This window comes from Arachis ipaensis, chromosome B3, assembly GCF_059453495.1.
Source record: "Arachis ipaensis isolate K30076 ecotype BB chromosome B3, ASM5945349v1, whole genome shotgun sequence".
Taxonomy (NCBI): domain Eukaryota; kingdom Viridiplantae; phylum Streptophyta; class Magnoliopsida; order Fabales; family Fabaceae; genus Arachis; species Arachis ipaensis.
In genome coordinates, this window is record NC_142438.1 from 95,634,735 (window position 1) to 95,653,337 (window position 18,603).

The 18,603-nt window shown below is 33.5% G+C and overlaps 1 protein-coding gene across 1 annotated transcript; it reads right to left on the bottom strand.

Moving 5' to 3' along the window:
• Window positions 1-8,339: 8,339 nt before the first annotated feature.
• LOC107630661 (uncharacterized) lies at window positions 8,340-18,084 on the bottom strand. The gene is made up of 10 exons (XM_016333865.3): window positions 17,583-18,084; window positions 17,339-17,441; window positions 15,283-15,383; window positions 10,838-11,538; window positions 10,467-10,705; window positions 10,177-10,380; window positions 9,996-10,088; window positions 9,801-9,905; window positions 9,283-9,684; window positions 8,340-8,552 (listed from the first exon to the last, which is right to left on the bottom strand). Exons 4-9 carry the CDS (start codon window positions 11,265-11,267, stop codon window positions 9,541-9,543), a joined length of 1,215 nt encoding a protein of 404 aa, XP_016189351.1. The 5' UTR covers window positions 11,268-11,538; window positions 15,283-15,383; window positions 17,339-17,441; window positions 17,583-18,084; the 3' UTR covers window positions 8,340-8,552; window positions 9,283-9,540.
• Window positions 18,085-18,603: the final 519 nt, after the last annotated feature.

Consider the following 18,603-nt stretch of genomic DNA (forward strand, 5'->3'; position numbering starts at 1 on the left):
TTACTGTACAAAAAATTTTAGTAATTAACATTATTTTTATCTTATTTTTAAATTAATTTTAGCTAATTCTTTTATAATAAAAATGTTAGCAACCATCAGTTTCATAAGATATTAATGGGTCAAATTTTTAGTGAATGGATTAGGTGTAAAAGTATTTTTTTAGGATAAAAACTTTTTTTTTTTTGAATCAAAGGGAGCTCAACACAGCAGAGTGGAGCAGATAGCAAAGTTATAGTAAGAATAAAACAAGATAACATACAACTCCTAGACACTGTGACCCGGCCATCAACACCCAAAGGGCTCAGCACCACTCCATTCTTCGTAGAACGTAAACGATCTGTTGATAATGTCCCCTACTCTTGAGCTCTTATTTCGGAAGAGCCTGTCATTCCTTTCTAGCCAAATTGTCCAGATAACAGCAAAGAATCCAGTGAACCATCTCTTCCTATCTACCTTCCTTCCTAGAAAGCTCGTCCAACTCTCAAAATGTTCCTTCAAAGTACCCGGAAAGCTCCACCTTTGTTGAAAGGCCATTAGTCAAGCACACCACACCTGCCATGTAATCTCACAACTAAGAAACAGATGATACGCGGTTTCCACAGGCTTACCACAGAGAAGACACCTATTGTCCTGCTGGTCAATAACCCGTAATCTGCACAGTCGATCCTTTGTGTTGACCCTTCCGACTAACGCAAACCAAGAAAGGAGTTCAACTCTCGGGGGGACAAATCCTTTCCAAACAGCACTAGTGAAGCTATAGCTGGTAACCTCCTCCGGTAGGACTTCCTCCTGCATCACTCGCACAAAGGATTTTGTTGAGTAGTCACTTGTTTTATCAAATTTTCATACCACACTATCTTCCCTCCCATTTGTAAGCTTGAATGACTGTAAGATCTCATGAAGCTGGTGTACTAAGTCCAACTCCCATTGGAACAACTCTCTCCTCCACTGGAAACTCCAAATCCACACTAGCCCATCCCAAAAGCCACAGTCTGCTGTCACAGATTCATGAAGAGTTGAGACCGAGAAAAGCCTAGGAAACATATCTTTCAATACTCCAGCCGGTAGCCATCTATCCTCCCAGAATCGGATTGTTCTGCCATTCCCTAACTCCATCGACAACCCACTGATCATCTGATCTCTCAGCCCCGGCTTACTAACTTGTAGCTGGCATATATCCTTCCAAGGACCCCCTCGCGTGGGAGTAGGCTGTCCTCCCACCATTCTTGCAGGATGCATATTATTACAAGAGCACACCACTTTCTTCCATAAGGGACAGTCTTCTTTCGAGAACCTCCACCACCACTTAAACAGCAATGCAGTATTTCGAATCACCGCATCCCCAACTCCCAACCCACCTGCCTTCTTTGGAGCCATAACCACTTCCCACTTCACGAGCGATACCCCGTATCTCCCATCCTCAGTACTCCACAGGAACCGTCGTTGCAGGGAAATCAGCTTCTCTGCCACTGTCTTTGGCATCTTATATAAATTGAGGTAGTAAATCGGCAAGCTACTAAGCACCGCCTTAATTAGGACCAGCTTACCTGCTTTGTTAAGAGTTTTTGCTTTCCACAAACTCAGTTTGTCTTCCACCTTATCAATCACCGGTTTTCATGTCTTAACCAGTCTCGGATTTGCTCCCAGGAGAATGCCCAGATATCTGACTGGTAATGAAGCCTCTTTACAACCCAGTAACCGACACATCCTCCGGACCCATATCCTCTCACAGCCTCTTTTCGAATTAAGGATGAAAACTTTTTAAAATAAAAAAAATTGGTAAAGTGAGCAAGTGAGGAGTTAATCACTCTTAAATTAAAATAGTAAAATATATTTTATAAAAATTATAAATTTAATAGTGATTAACTCTTCACTTTATTAATTTTATCACTTTAAAAAAAATAAATTCTTTTTTATTATATATCATATTGTTTAAAAAATCTCACAAAAAATACCTCTTATTCGTTGGAATACTTTTATTCGCCAGAACATGCTAAAGAGGTAAAAAGTAAAAACATATGCAATGGTTTAAATATTAATTTTTAATGCTTCAAGTCAACTATTAATTTATAATTTGATAAATATATCAATTAATTTATTTTAAAAGATGAACAGATTAAAATGACTGGTAAAAAATAAAAAAATCATATTTACAACAATGTCACAGTAACATTTGCAAGAAAACTCCCTAATCTTTCTTTTATGTATTTCTCTTCATGTAGATAATATATTACTAATTTATAATTATTAATATTACTAACACTTAATATAAGTGCAGAACACATTAATATATATTATAAAAATATTATATATATATATTATTTTATATATTTTTAATATATATTTTGTATAAAGTTAATTTAGTGACTAATTTTAAATATGTATATAGTATAATTGTATAGTTTATTCATGATTATCAATACAAGTTTAAAATTTACTTAGAAACAATAATTCATAAGGAAGTATATATTGTTGCGGACAATTTACATATATACAATAATTTTAGGTAAAAAAATCCATATAAGCCAGGCTGAGAAACATATTACCCAAATCAGCCAAAATGAAAATTTTTTCAGTATTTAACCAAAGATCACTTTAATGTAATTCGAATCAATATAATTCGAACTACAATTGCAAGTAATTTGAATCAACTAGCTTCGAATTAAGAGCATAGAAATTTGCATGTAATTCGAATCAAGTTCTGTCGAATTACAATAGCATAATTCGAATCAAATCGATTCGAATTAGTAGGGAAAAACGAGTTAAACATAATTCGATATATGTCGATTCGAATTAGTAAGAAAAATAAATCAAACCTTAAAGTCTTTTTCTTATAGTTGCTAACATGGATAGCCCAACGCTGTGTCCCTGTCCCATATACTGATATACCTTCCATTAGTTTGAATAGTAAAATTTATTTTGAACATAATAATAATAATAATAATAATAATAATAATAATAATAATAATAATAATAATAATAATAATAATGAGATTTCTTTAAAATATTAATGAATTCGAATTCCATACAATACACTTTTGTCCAATTTTAATAGTTCATAAATATTTTTTAATAAATTTTTTCAATAAATTTATTTAAATTATACTACAAAAAATATTTTATTCTATGCAAAAAAATTTTAAAAAATGGCTTAAAAAATGTTAGGAGTACTATAAAAATTTGTAATGTTCCAATGACTTAGGTACTCAAATTTTAAATAAAGTACTCTATATAGTCATTAATAATTTAGAAATTAAAAAAATATTTTATTCCATACAAAACAATTAAAAATATATTTCATTTATTTTTCTACACATATTTCCTGTCATTATGTTGCCATTGGAATCCTCATATATTTCTAATTTCTCAACCTAACCTTCACAAATTCTAACACAATCTTCATATAATTTTACTTGAGATATGTGTCTCATTTTTTGTGATTTGTATAAGTGAGTCAATATATATAAATGGGTAATAAACATATCAGTACAAGTTTTATTATTGACTAATGATAACTCTATTTTTATTAATATAGAGAGTAAATCAAATAAATATTTAAATTATTGGTCTCTAAAATTTGAAAAAAAATATTATTCTTCGTTATAAATATGTTTATTATATTTTTTTAATTTTTAAAAGCTGTTTTACCAAACACACTTATAGTACTTGTGCTTATTAAAAAATATTTATGAGCTATTAAAAATGGACAAAAGTGTATTGTATGGAATTCAAATTAATAACTCATTAATATTTAAAAAAAATCTCGTCATTATTATTATTATTATTATTATTATTATTATTATTATTATTATTATTATTTTGTTCAAAATAAGTTTTACTATTCAAACTAATGGAAGGTATATCAGTATATGGGACAGGGACAGCGTTGGGCTATCCATGTTAGCAACTATAAGAAAAAGACTTTATGGTTTGATTTATTTTTCTTACTAATTCGAATCGACATATATTGAATTATGTTTAACTCGTTTTCCCTACTAATTCGAATCGATTTGATTCGAATTATGCTATTGTAATTCGAGAGAACTTGATTCGAATTACATGCAAATTTCTATGCTCTTAATTCGAAGCTAGTTGATTCGAATTACTTGCAATTGTAGTTCGAATTATATTGATTCGAATTACATTAAAGTGATCTTTGGTTGAATGCTAAAAAAATTTTCATTTTGGCTGATTTGGGTAATATGTTTCTCAGCCTGGCTTATTTGGGTTTTTTACCCATAATTTTATCTTAAAATTATCTAATTATAATTTTTTGAAAATAACTACATTTTGGTTTTAAACTAATTCTATATAAATTGTGGGAGACTCTATGGATGTCAAGAAATACACATAAAATGCAAGAGATTAGCATGATGTACTAGTAAAGAAATTTTAACCTAAAGAGAATAGCAAAATTTACATACAATAGAAACAACACAAATTTTGAAGCCTAGGGGTAAATATAGTGGTTTACATGCAATTCCTATGACACATAAATATTATTTTGGTTTTAAACTAATTTCTATAACACATAAATCTTATTAGGAGGACATAGTGGTTTACATGCAATTCCTATTTCCTAAAATACATAAACTTTGTGAGCGTATAATAGTTTGCATATAATTTAATAATGTAAAAAATTCAATAAGTATAATTCACTTCTCTACTTTTTTAATTAACATGAAATTGCTAATAAGCAGGTAAGCACTAACTCAACACAAATAATTAATTAAGTCCCAAATTAATTACTAAAAAATTAATTATTAAAAATACTAAATAAAGATTACTTTGTTAAAAATTAATTATTAATTTAATTATTTTAATAAAATATTATTAATTCTAGTGATTTTTATTTTGTTAAAAGAAAAATATTTAAAAATTCTAACTCATCTTTTTAGTTATCTTCCTAATTTTTAAATAAAGTAAGTTTTGAATTGTTTGTCTTTTGTATTCTTTAAAAAACACATATATTTGAACTTATTATTTTTTTAAGTATTATGAGAATAATTAGGACTTTCAATTATTACACTTGTTAAAATATATAAAATGTATAATAACAATTCTTTGGTGACTATATAATAACTAATTTAATAATTATTTTTTGATATTTATAAAACAATTTTTTAAATATTTTAACCATAATTTCTACCTAGTGTTTACTTTTATTTTTCAGAAGTAACGATGATAAATAACATATATTAAAAACTAATACATTATTTAATAAGATTGTTTTAATATAATATAAAATGATAGATACATTGTTCATTGCTAGAGTAAATTAGTTTATATACGTTACGATATATTAATGGCACAGATTTCTCTTCCCTCAATGATATTGTTGTTTAAACACCTTTGAGCCAACTCATGGTTTAGGAATTACTTTCTTTTTACAAGTAAATCACTGTACCTTCCCAAAATTTATGTATTTTAGAAAGTAGATATTCCAAGATGGGTAAAGCATTAAATTAGTTTTTTATGTTAGGACTTAATTTTGTTTTAGTTTTTAAGGGTGTGTTATTTGAATTTAAATAAGTTTTATTTAGTTTCAATATAACTGACGAGTCCATATTTTTTGATATATTTTAACTTGATTTGAATGAATTTCATTACATAAACTCACACTTAAGTACCAAAATAGCATACTTTTGTATTATTTTCCCAATTTGGATCTAAATGTGAAAATATGCGTTTTTGTGCTTAAATTAGTGATTTTAATTCTACTTTCATGCCATTCGATGCTGTGATATGTTTTGTGAGTGATTTCAGGTTATTTAGGCAAGATTGGTTAGACAGAAGTGGAAGAAAGCATGTACAAGGGAGAATACATGAAGAAAACAAGGAAAAGTACACACAGTAAAGTGTGCGTGCGCACAAGCACCTGTGCGTACGCACAGGACCCTGCACGTGGTTTCATTAATGAAACGCGTGATGCGTGAATTCTGAGGGCTTTTGGCCCAATTTTGGAAGGCTAGAGGCTAAATTGAGGTGCTATATGAAGGGAATATCAACACATTAGAAGGGAGCTCACTTAGATAGTAGTAATTCATAGTATTAGGAGTAGGAGTAGTGTAGATAGCAAATTCTCTCTTAGGATTTTTACTTCAATTTACATTGTAGTATTTTATAGCAAGTTTGATCTTGGATTTTGCTTCTCTAATTGTAAGTATTCTTTAATTCCTCTTTAATTACATCAATTTTGCTCTCATTTCCTTTGGTTCAAGTGCTTTGTCAATATTTACAATTTTAAGTTCTTAAAATTTTGATTGATGAATTTAGTGTTTTATGCTTCTCACTACATGTTAGCTACGCATGTAAGTGAGAAAGCATTATAGGCAAAGGGAATATCAACTAATACTTGATGCAAGAGGAAAGTTAAAGTATAAGTGAATAACATGAAGAGCATGTTGCATCATGTTCACGTGAGAATTGACACGAACAAGATTAGTGATAAGTATGAAAGCATTTGGTCCCATCCTAACTCAATGATAATGAAGTACAAAAAACAAAGAATAATGAATTAGAAAGGACTAAAGCACTAATCTTTTGTGTGGAACAAGTATGACCATTAATGCTAAACAAGTCACGAAGTACCAAAACAGTGCAAGAAATTCTCAACAATTGAGTAAGAGAATTCAACACCCTTATTAAAATAAGAAACTTAGAAAATAAAATAAGAATAAGCTATAAAAACAAAATTAAAATGCAAGGAATGAAAATAAGCAAATGCAATAAAAGAAAATGGAAGAAAAGAAAAAGTTTTTTTTTAGTATTTTATTTATTTATTTTATATATATATATATATATATATATATATATATATATGTTTTTTTTGAAGAGAGAAAGAAGAAGTAAGAAAGGAAGAAGAGAGAAGAAGAAAGGTAGAAAGAAAGAAGAAGAAAAGAAGAAAGAAGAAGAAAGGAGAAAAACAGGGTGAGAATCCACGCATAAGCGTCACCCATGCTTATGCGTGGATGCAACAGGGACAATCCACGCGTAAGCGTCACGCATGCTTACGCGTGGATTGAGATTGTGCTCCCAGCACAAATCTTGCACAACTCTCGGGTTTTTTGAACCAGGAGTTGCGGAAGTGCAATCCACGCGTAAGCGTCATGCATGCTTAAGATTGAAATTTTTTTTAGAAGCATAAAAACAAAATTTAACACTCTTCTAACATATAAACATTCTAAAGCAACTAAAATTCAAATTTAACAAAAATCTTTAAGTTTTTGAAAAATTTTCCAAAACAAAACAAACAAAACTTACACTCCAAGCAAAATACTATTCAACAACAACTATTCTAAACAAATCATGAATCTAATAAGCAATCTATTAATCAAAACAAAATGTATAAGAGTATAGAAACTAAGAAAAACTACCTACAATGGCAACTCAATTTATTCATTGATTATATCTACAAGAGAATGGAAAGAGTTTACCATGGTGGGGTGTCTCCCACCTAACACTCACTACAAAAAAAGGCCTATGGTCACGGTAAAAAACCGTGACCATAGCTAGTAAAAAGAGTGACCATAGATCTATGGTCACGGTTTTGGACCTATGGTCACGATTTTTTACCGTGGCCTATTCTCTCGTGGCCATAGGTCTATGGTCACGGTTTTTTGATCTATGGTCACGGTTTCAATTTTCAAAATCTGACACTTTAGGCCACGTTTTTTTACCGTGACCATAGCCTCTATGGTCACTCCTCCTTAAAACCGTGACCATAGATAAGGCTATGGTCACGGTTTTCACCGTGGCCATAGCCTCTATGGTCACCCCTCTTTAAAACCGTGACCATAGCCCTATCTATGGTCACGGTTTTTCTCCGTGGCCATAGACTCTATGGTCACCCCACCTAAAACCGTGACCATAGCCTATCTATGGTCACGGTTTTTCTCCGTGGCCATAGCCTCTATGGTCACCCCTCCTTAAAACCGTGACCATAGCCCTATCTATAGTCACACTTTTTCACGGTGGCCATAGAGTCTATGGTCACCCTCCTTAAAACCGTGACCATAGCCTATCTATGGTCACGGTTTTTCACCGTGGCCATAGCCTCTATGGTCACCCCTCCTTAAAACCGTGACCATAGCCCTATCTATGGTCACGGTTTTTCACGGTGGCCATAGAGTCTATGGTCACCCTTGTTAAAACCGTGACCATAGCCCTATCTATGGTCACAGTTTTTCATCGTGGCCATAGCCTCTATGGTCACGGTTTTTTAAAACGGTGACTATAGCCTGTTGTTGTTTATGAGATTCAATTTTTTTAAATTATAATCACATCCCAAAATGATAATAATCACAAAATAAATCTAAAAATAAGAAATTCAAGAAATCTAAATCATAAAAGTTTCATTATAAGATAGATATGTTTAATCTTTAGTCTAAACAACACAAATCCAAATAGAGTTAAATTTTTTCAATTATATGTAATACCTCAAAAAGTACATAACACATCAAAATATTACATTTACATAACTAAGGTCATTGTAAGACCCATCCTATGTGATATTTGTATGGGACATATTTTCTTCATCACATCATGTCTTCCTGCACGTACGTAAAAGAAATAAACATGTTAGATATCTTGCAAAAATGGTTTTGATAATGCAATACATATGCAGCAAAAGAAGGGAAACATTCATCCACAACAAGACTCAAGAATTTTTCACAACCATCATTCACTTCAAACAGCAGCTATTGCAAGAATGTAGCAGTAGTGATAGCTTAGACTCATAAATTCATCAAAGTTATCACTACTGCACAAATAATTCAGAATTTAAACATTCCAGCAGCAGCCAACACAAGAATAAGGCAGCAATAATACTATGCAGCAGCATCATATAAACCAGTTTAGCACAAAAGTAAAACAATGAAATAGCAACATAGGATCAATAACAGTTTAAACCTAATCAACAGCACGAAGCAAACTAATTTAGCACAGGGCAGATCAATGAAGCAGCAGCAGGAAACTAAATTAGAACAGGGCAAGTCATTACCAGCACAGAAAAACCAATTTCAGATAGAATAAATATCAGAGTTCAAACCTAAATCCACTACAAAATCAATTGACTACCTAACCACCTAATTCAACTAAGCTAACTTAGTCAAACAGCAACCTAATCAAGTAACACTAACATGGAGTTTAATCAAAAGGAAATTTTTAACAGAAGAAACTAATTCCACTCAACTTTGTAAACTCAATCCCACTGAAATTCATGATATATCATTTACCAAAAGCATACTATTAATTTAACTAGAAGTTTTGAACAGTACTTACTTCCATATCCTTTGATACATGGTTCGATCCAAGTGAAGGAGGAATGCTTCGCCGCACATCAATTGGTGCACTACTCGCGTCAGGCGGAGATTGTTGGGCAGCTTCTATCATTACTTGTACTTGTTCTGCACTCATACCAGGATTGACTTGTTGCAACAATGTTTTAATCAAGTTTGTTAAACCGTCCAACTTGGAAGTTAAGTTATTTTGATTTTTCTCCATAGTTGAAACCACTTCATTATGTTGTTGCTGCATTTGTCAGATTTCCTTCTCCTTTTTAAGAGAGGATTTTGTGACTGATCGACCATAGAAACGAACTCTTCCATGTCTCTCCTTTCCGAAAACTGTTTGAACTGCTTCATCATCATTGTATCCTGCTTCTTTCAAATTTTGAAGATGTTCCTATTACACAAAAATAGGATCAAAATAAATGCATGCACCCAACAGCTTTAGAATAAATAAAAATAGCTAACACATTTCTTTTTTGGTGTACTTTTCTAAGAGACTAAAAAACTAACAATTGTCTCTTGTGTTCCTGAATCAGTCTCTCCTTTTTTACTCGTACGAGTTACAACAAACATCTCAGATTGTGATGGATCTTCATTGTCCTCCTTCTTTGCACGCTACAAAGAAACCACCAACATGTGACTAAGTAAACACACATAACATGAAAGATGCAAAAATACTTGAAATAAAAAGCACAAAAAAAATACCAATTCAGCGCGTACTAATTCAAAACTAACTGGACCCATTCGATGATTCCATTTTTGCTTGGATCTATTTTCACGATTTTTGTCAGAAATAACCTACATTTGTTGCAATATAAAATTAAATAGAGTTAGTTAAATACACGATACCATCATTAAAGCCAAGAGAGTTGTGAAAATAACTTACTTTGATGATATCAAGCCTCCAAAATTGAACTAATTTTCGAAAATGCAGTTCAGGTACAGTCATTGGACGATTTTTCATCATCTCTCTAAATGAGTTGTACGGTGTATAGTGATATTTCTTTATGTGTTTCTTAAATTGCTTCCATGCCTCTCCGATGGTATCTATGACCCAAGGCTCAGCATCACTAGGAATGTTATATTTAGACTACAAGTAAACAACGAATAATGTTATTTTACCATACATGCTAAGCCTATTTGTAAACAATTTAAAAAGGAGAATGATCGACTCACCTTTGCATAATCCAACATTGAAGTTTTAGTCTCAATGGACACAGCTTGCCAATTAGTATATAACAATGTGACCAAATTAGAGTTTCTTGCAAGTGTCCCCAAGAACCGACTAAACAATTGAACCTGTGTCTTTGTTGGGCCTATGGGTTTGCCATTGTACCATGTTAACTCTATTTGTGTCTCCAAAGCATGAATATGCTTGAGTTGGGTGGGACCACGAACTTTTTTCTTTTTGGTACCTATTTCCAATGTCGTTACTAGAAAATATTAACAAAAATACTAATCTAATGAATAAAAGAGTAATCTAATGAATAAAAGTTAGGTTGGTGCCTTTCACTATTTGCTATTGAAGAAAGGGATAAAGGCATTACCGAGTTGACTGTCACTACTATCACCAATGGTTGGATTAAGCTCATCATAATCATATTCATATTTTTCATCATTTTCATCCAATGATATCCCATATTTTTCAAAAAATTCGTCTAAAGTCATAGCAGGGATAAGAGACTCAATCTTATGTTCTTCTTTGTTGGCATCTTCTTCATTCGATTCCTTCATCGGCATCTTATTGGTCGGCTTCTTGCTTTGACCCTCAGCGTCATTGGTATTTATCTTGACTTTATTACCCTCCACCTTTGATTTCTTCATTAGCACCTTCTTCCTAGACGGCTTCTTCCCACCTTGATCCTCATGTTCAACGGCTTTCATCTTGACTAAATGATTTTCTTCGTTGGAGTTCATTGTTGGCATCTTGATTTGATCCTCACCGTCTCTGATGTTTGTTATCTTCTTGGTTACCATTTTGCTTTGACCTTCATCGTCACCTCTTGTCAGCACCTTTTTTGGTATCTTGCCCTTTTTCCTTGTCTCATGTTTACTACTATTAGCCCCACATGCAGCTAAAACATGTTCCCTTTTTATTTAAAATTGTTTTAGCAAGGAATAAGCACTTGTGAATTGAATTTTTCCTGAATTTTTGACTGGACTCCTCATCTTCAAGGGACTTCTTTGTGACTCTATTTGTGACAGGGTCCTTAACCTTTTTCTTTTCAAATTTCCTTCATTGTTCATACTGTATAAAAAAAAAACAAAAACAAAAAAGAAGTCAAATAAAGCATCAATACTAACATTGCCAAAATTAAAAGAAAGAAGAAACATTGTAACGCATTAGAAAATAAAGTAAACAAACATGTGGTGATGCATTAGAAAATAAACATGATAATGCATTAGAAAATAAGTTAAAAAATAAAGCATCATGGACAATTTGTGCACTACCTCAAATTCAGCATCACTTTCAAAATCATCAGACACTATTTCTTTGTCTTTAGGTTTGATCTTGTTCGGTGTCACATCAACAATAGTAGGTCGCACACCCTGTCTAACCAAGTCTACCTCACCAATATCACTTAAGGGTATCGGACTATTCGCCGATTCATGTGGCTCTCTTATATTAGGGTCAAACTGTAATTGGACACCAATGTTAAACAAGTCTCTGGGAACCGTTTTCATCACATAATGCTTTTGGGGAATATATGGATCTTTCACATAAAAGCACTGGTGTGCTTGGCTTGCCAACACAAATGGTTCATCTTGGTAACATCTTTTGTTGAAATGAACGTATGTCAACCCATAATCATCTTCCTCAGCCAGAAACCACTCACACTTAAATAACACAACTTTAAATTGGCTATAATAGTCTAACTCGATAATATCCATGATTCTACCATAATATCTTATATTGGCCTTGATTGGTTTTTTGTCCTTAACACTCGCAAAGCTTGTAGTTTCAGCCACCACAGTGACACCACTATTTTGCGTTTTCCGCATCACTTCTCACCGCTTAGTATGAAATCTGTACCCGTTGACAACATAAGCAGAAAATGATTTTGCAACTTTATTTGGACCCTTAGACAGCTGTCGTATCCAACCGGGAACATCATCCTTCATGGCACGTCACGTAAACCACTCGATAAAGTTTTCATTCTGATTTTTAACGATGTTCCACTTCCGCTTCCGCTTGTCTTGCTTTTGTTGCTCACAATGTTCTCTACAAGGAGTGTATATTATTATGTAATACTACCAAGATTAGTCTAAGGAATAGAACTAATGAGAAGTGCAAATTTACCTCATGTAAGGCTCCACGTTATCGCAATTGTTCAATACATATGCATTAGCTTGAAGGAGTGACTTTTCGTCCAAAATAATTAGTTGCCCTTTTTTTCCACCCAATGGACTTCCCTTGTTTGTGAACAAATTTGAATCAGGATCTTTGGTTGAAGTGCCTGCATCATTATTTCGAGATACTTTGTTGAATCTTGTTTTCACTCCCTCATGCAAATATCTTGAACAAAAAGTTAAACACTCTTCAGCCAAATAACCCTCCGCAATTGATCCTTCTGGACGACTTCTGTTACGTACATACCCTTTTAGTGTGCACATGTATCTCTCAATCGGATACATCCATCGAAACTGGACAGGACCACCTAACCTTAGTTCATTAGCTAAATGAATAGGCAAATGAACCATTATATCAAAAAAGGTCGGCGGAAAAATCCTCTCCAACTGGCACAAAGTCTCTACAATCTCCAACTCCAAACCATTAATCTCTTCTAACGAGATTTCTTTTTGACATAGCCGACGAAAAAAGGAACACAAGCGCACTAGAGGAATAGCAACATGATCTGGAAGAATGCTCTTGATTGGTATCTGCAACAGGTAATGCAACATGAAGTGAGCATCATGAGTCTTGTAACCTTAAAGCTTTCTCTCTTCTTGTTGTACACAACGAGAAATGTTTGAAGCACTTCCATCAGGCAATTTGTTTTCTTCAAAACACCACAAAAAATAGATCTCTCTCCTTTGGTCATGAAGAAGCATGCTCTAGCAAGTTTAGTTCTTTTGCCATCCTTAGTATTTATTGGGTGAAGATTCTTTCGAATGCCCATCTCCTTAAGATCATAACGAGCTTTTGCATGATCCTTTGTCTTTCCAGGAATATCCAATAAGGTACTAATTATACTGTCAACTATGTTTTTTTCGATATGCATTACATCAAGGTTGTGCCTGATCATACAGTGCTGCCAATATGGTAACTCAAAAAAGATTGATCTTTTTTCCATTGGCCTTTATTTTTGCTTTGCGTCTTCCCAGAGGCATTATCTACTGACTTTAGCATATCTAGAACCTCTTCACCTGTTAACATTCGTGGTGGACCCCTGAATTCTGTTTTTCTATTAAAAGATCTCTTATTAGACCTCCATGCATGATCAACTGGCAAAAATCTCCTATGGTCCATGTAAACTGTCTTTTGGCTATGTTTCAAGTAACAAAAAGAAGTATCATGGTTACAACAAGGGCAAGCTAACTTTCCTTTCGTAATCCAACCGGACAACATCGTATACGCTGGAAAATCATTGATTGTCCAAAGAAGTGCAGCATGCATTTGAAAAGTTTCATTCTTAAAAGAATCATATGTATCTATCCCTGACACCCATAGCTCCTTCAGCTCTTCGATCAATGGTTGCAAAAAAATATCAATATTATTACCTAGTGAACAAGGTCCAGGTATGATTAAAGAAAGCATGCAATATTCTGACTTCATGGACATTCAAGGGGGAAAGTTGTACACCATTAAGACAACTGGCCATGTGCTATGTGACACATTCATAGTTCGAAAAGGATTAAAACCGTCACTTGCCAAACCAAGCCTCAAGTTGCGTAGTTCTTTTGAAAAGTTTGGGTACCGACTGTCCAAGTTCTTCCATGCTTGGCCATCAGCAGGGTGCCTTATGCAACCGTCTTTCAAACGCTGCTCATCATGCCACCTCAACGCCTCTGCTGTGTTTGGGCACATAAAAAGCCTTTTAAGCCTTGGTATTAAAGGAAAGTATCTTAAGGTTTTCGTAGCAACCTTATGAACTTTATTCGGAAGCGCAAAGTCCTCTTCATTGCCATCCGTAGTAGGAGTCTGATTATATCGAGACTCTCCACAGATACGGCAAACTGAGTCATTTATGTACTCATTCCGATACAGCATGCAGTCATTAGGACATGCATCAATCTTTTCATAGTCAAGACCCAACTCTTTAACCATATTCTTAGCTTTATTAAAAGAAGTGGGAATGTTCAAATCAGGTATAGCTTCTTTCAATAACTCCAAGAGGGAGGTAAAAGATGTGTTACTCCACCCATGTAGACACTTCAAGTGGTAAAGACGAATGATGAACGATAACCTCGAAAATCCAGATGTACAATTCGGATATAATTCCAGACCTGCTTCGTCTACTAGCTTATAAAATCTCTTCGCATCTTCATTCAACCCACTGTTCCCCTCCTCAAGATTTGCCATATTTTCGAATGCGTGACGCAGCAACCCGTCAATATCATCAAGGCCGCCTCGATCATCCATGTCAGTATCTACTGCTGTTGGGATTACTGATTCCCCATGATTAGTCCATCGTTTATAACCTTCGACAAACCCATAGCAAATAAGATGCTCATATACGGCGTCTCGTTCACGCCAATAAGTGTTTCCACACTTTGCACACGGACATTGGATTTCTTTTCCAACCGGTTTTTCCTTTAGGAAGGCAAACTCTAAAAAACTATTTACACTAACTATGTACTCGTTCTCAAATCTTGGTGAATCCATCCAATCTTTTGACAAAACATGATTAAACCTAATAATGCAAATATCTGAACTTACTAAACATGGTCTAATAGGTCAATTATAGTGACAATCTAGCTACCATATACACACTACCTAAATAACTAGAAGCTCAAATTATAATATATATCAAGTATGATATAAACTTACTGCTTAGTTCCTTCATTTTGAGATGCCATTTAAAGTTGTTATACACTGTGCCACAATAACTACTCAACTCCTTTTGTCTTTACCAGTCCAAAAATAATATCCTGTATGCAAAACAAAACAAACAAATTCAGGAGAAGGTAAATCTATATGAAGAATTAAATTATTAAACCTCCCTTCCCTGTCTCTAAATTTTATTTGAAAAAAGAAAAACTATATTTTTAATTTTATTTTTTTAACATCTCTAAATTTTATTTGAAAAAAAAAACTATATTTTTTAATTTTATTTTTTTAACATCTCTAAATTTTATTTGAAAAAAGAAAAAATATATTTTTTAATTTTATTTTTTTTAACATTGGAAAGAGCATTAATCTTTAAAATTGGTCTTTCAATTTAAGTTTTATACGACATTAGCTGTACCTTAATTTTTATTTAAATTTATTAATAAATAATTTTTTTATACACTTGATTTTGACATTAAAAAGGGGTTATGGTTAATTAGAGTATGTAGGGGCACAGATAAGATAAAAAGGGATAATTGAAGGGATAATAAATAATTGAAGGGATTAAAAGCTATGTTGCAAAGATAAGATAATAGTAGGGGCACACATATATATAAGAGAAAATTGAAAATCACAAACCTCACAGAATAAAAAGTCAAAATTCACAAAAGTAAAATAGAAAACACAAACTGTTTTCAATTTCGGCATAACAAGCAGTCAATCAATCACATAGCATTATATTTATAGCAACATGTCTACACCTAATTGCAATTTTTTTTTTCATTTTCTTTTCCAAGGCAACGCACAAGCTGAGCAATGGTGCTCCTTGTTTCTATGAAACTATTTTATAAAAAGTTCTCATTACATTGCACAGCAATACTATTTATAATTACTCTTAATGATCCCCACTATCCAACAGCTAATTCCTATTTCAAAATACTAAAATCGAAAACAACAAATAAATGAAAGCAGCATAGCCATTTATTTCCAGCAATATAAGTAAACCATCACTAAATAACTAATAAATGCAACAATAATTTGCTGTCCGAACACAAATTCAAGTATAATAACAGAACAGTTTACATTCATGAATTGCAATATATCTTGGCCTTATGTGAATGCTAGAGTAGAATGTTTCAAACTAAATTAAAATAAAATTCATTCAAGTGAAGGCATGATATTATTAGTGGAACATCTCAAAGGATAAAGCTTACCACTTGCTGTCACAAAACTTTTTTAATTAAGGGATGAGAAATATAGAAGAAATAGTCATATAAAAAATAATTAGTTTTTTTTTTCTGTATTTGGGCCTTGGCACAAGATTTGTGATGAACAACCAATATCACATTACAAAGCTTTAAAATCTTGTATAACATTAAATACATAATCAAATGGCACTGCAAAAAAACATTGACAACTCTTGCAAGGAGAAATTAAATACACATCTAAACAAAGACAAGCAACAATTCAATATCACATTACACAAGCATGCATAATTTGATGAGAGCCGTGAGAGGCCTTGCTTTCTTGTTGAACAAGGTTAATTAACTATCATCACTGATGACGTCACCATAAATTTGCTGACAAGGACATAAGGGGAAACAAGGAGGAATGAAAAGCCAAGTTTTAGTCATCATCATTTACCACCATAATATACTATGTAATTTTGCCATCTAGACATAATATTTAGGGATACATTGATTTATAATTTACATTCTAGCATATTAAAAAGGTCAAATATGATAAGAGCAAGTATTTAGTTAAAATAGCCTTTATCTTATTTTTAATATTGTATTTGTGTGACATAGCAGTGGATTATTTTGACAGGGTAATACAACTTTGCTGTCACTCTCTACACAAAGAACTACCCATAGCAGAAACTACATCAAGATGCAGCTAGTGATTTGATCAACTCAAATATATAGTGACTTCCCCAACAGGTAGGCGGCATAAACATTCTAGATTTTTTAAGTTCATATATAAGTAGTTATTGATTGCAAAAATAAATCACACAATCCTGCATAAACTTAAACTAAGGTATGTTGAATAATTTTACCAAGCCGTGGCTGAGAGTTGTGATATATAACTTCTCCCGCTTCAATACCAGTCTCCTCCCATGTTCTCTTCTCACATGCAGCTTCATCCAAACTTTCTCCAACCTAAATACAACAAGTGGATACATGCAAATTAAACTTCTACATGTGTGTACAACTAATTAAAACTATAAAAACTAGAAAATGATCTATGCAAACTTAGGCCAATAAAACCTAGTTCTATTTCTGCCAATCCAATATGCTTACCACTTAATAGCATCAAAGGTATTAAAACCCTATTGCTGAACTTGAAAATATTTACACGAGCACCCAAACTCTATTGCTTCTGCTGAACTTGAAAAGAGTACACATGGTGAGCTCACGGTGACAGAGAGCTCGCGGTGAGGCAGAGACACGACGCGAAGCAGTGACGGCAGCACATGACGCGAAATAGGGAAGCAACAACAAGCCTCGTGAGGAGGCAAAGAAGCAATGACGACCCTCGGCTCACGCAGTGAAGAGAGACAGAGTTCAGGTCCGCGATGGAGGGTTTTTGCCTTCGGCGATGGTTGGAGCTGGGAGAAAGGGAAACGGCGCAATGGAGAGAGACTGAGTTGAGCTCCGAAGGAGGTAGAAGAAGAAGAAGAAGAACGAAACGGTACACCACCACACACAAGGGTTTCGATGGCTAGCTAGGGATTTCTTCTTTTTCTTTTTTTTTTCTAAGTTACCAACTGGGACTAATGGGGATTTTGGGAGGGAAGGGGGAATTTTGGGAGGGAGGGAAAACGGCCACGTTTTGGTTTTGGGGAGGGATGATAAAAATAAATGAAAAAAATGGGATTTTAACTAAAGAGAAGAAACGATGCAGTTTTGGGATACCTATAAAAATAAAATTAAAAAAACCGTGGCTATAGGGTACTTTAGGCCACCCTTAATAACCGTGACCATAGATACCTTTAGGTCACTTACCAAAACCGTGACCATAGACCCTTTTAGGTCACCCTTTTGAAAACCGTGACCATAGACCTTTTTAGGCAACCCCTCAAAACTGTGACCATAGACCCCTTTAGGCCACCCCCAAAAACCGTGACCATAGACCCTTTTAGGTCACCCTTTTTGGTCACTGTAAAAAACCGTGACCATAGACCCCTTTAGGTCACCCCAAAACCGTGACCATAGACCTCTTTAGGTCACTCCAAAAAACCGTGACCATAGACCTCTTTAGGTCACCACAAAAAACTGTGACCATAGACCATTTTAGGTCACCCTTTTTTGAAAAACCGTG

Excerpts from the sequence above, each read along its gene's own strand:
- LOC107630661 (XM_016333865.3), bottom strand. The coding sequence starts at position 11,267 with ATGGTAACCAAGAAGATAACAAACATCAGAGACGGTGAGGATCAAATC. Across the intron at positions 10,706-10,837 it reads TAGTAGTGACAGTCAACTCG|GTACCAAAAAGAAAAAAGTT; the intron begins GTAATGCCTTTA and ends CATTGGAAATAG. Across the intron at positions 10,089-10,176 it reads GGAGGCTTGATATCATCAAA|GTTATTTCTGACAAAAATCG; the intron begins GTAAGTTATTTT and ends CAACAAATGTAG.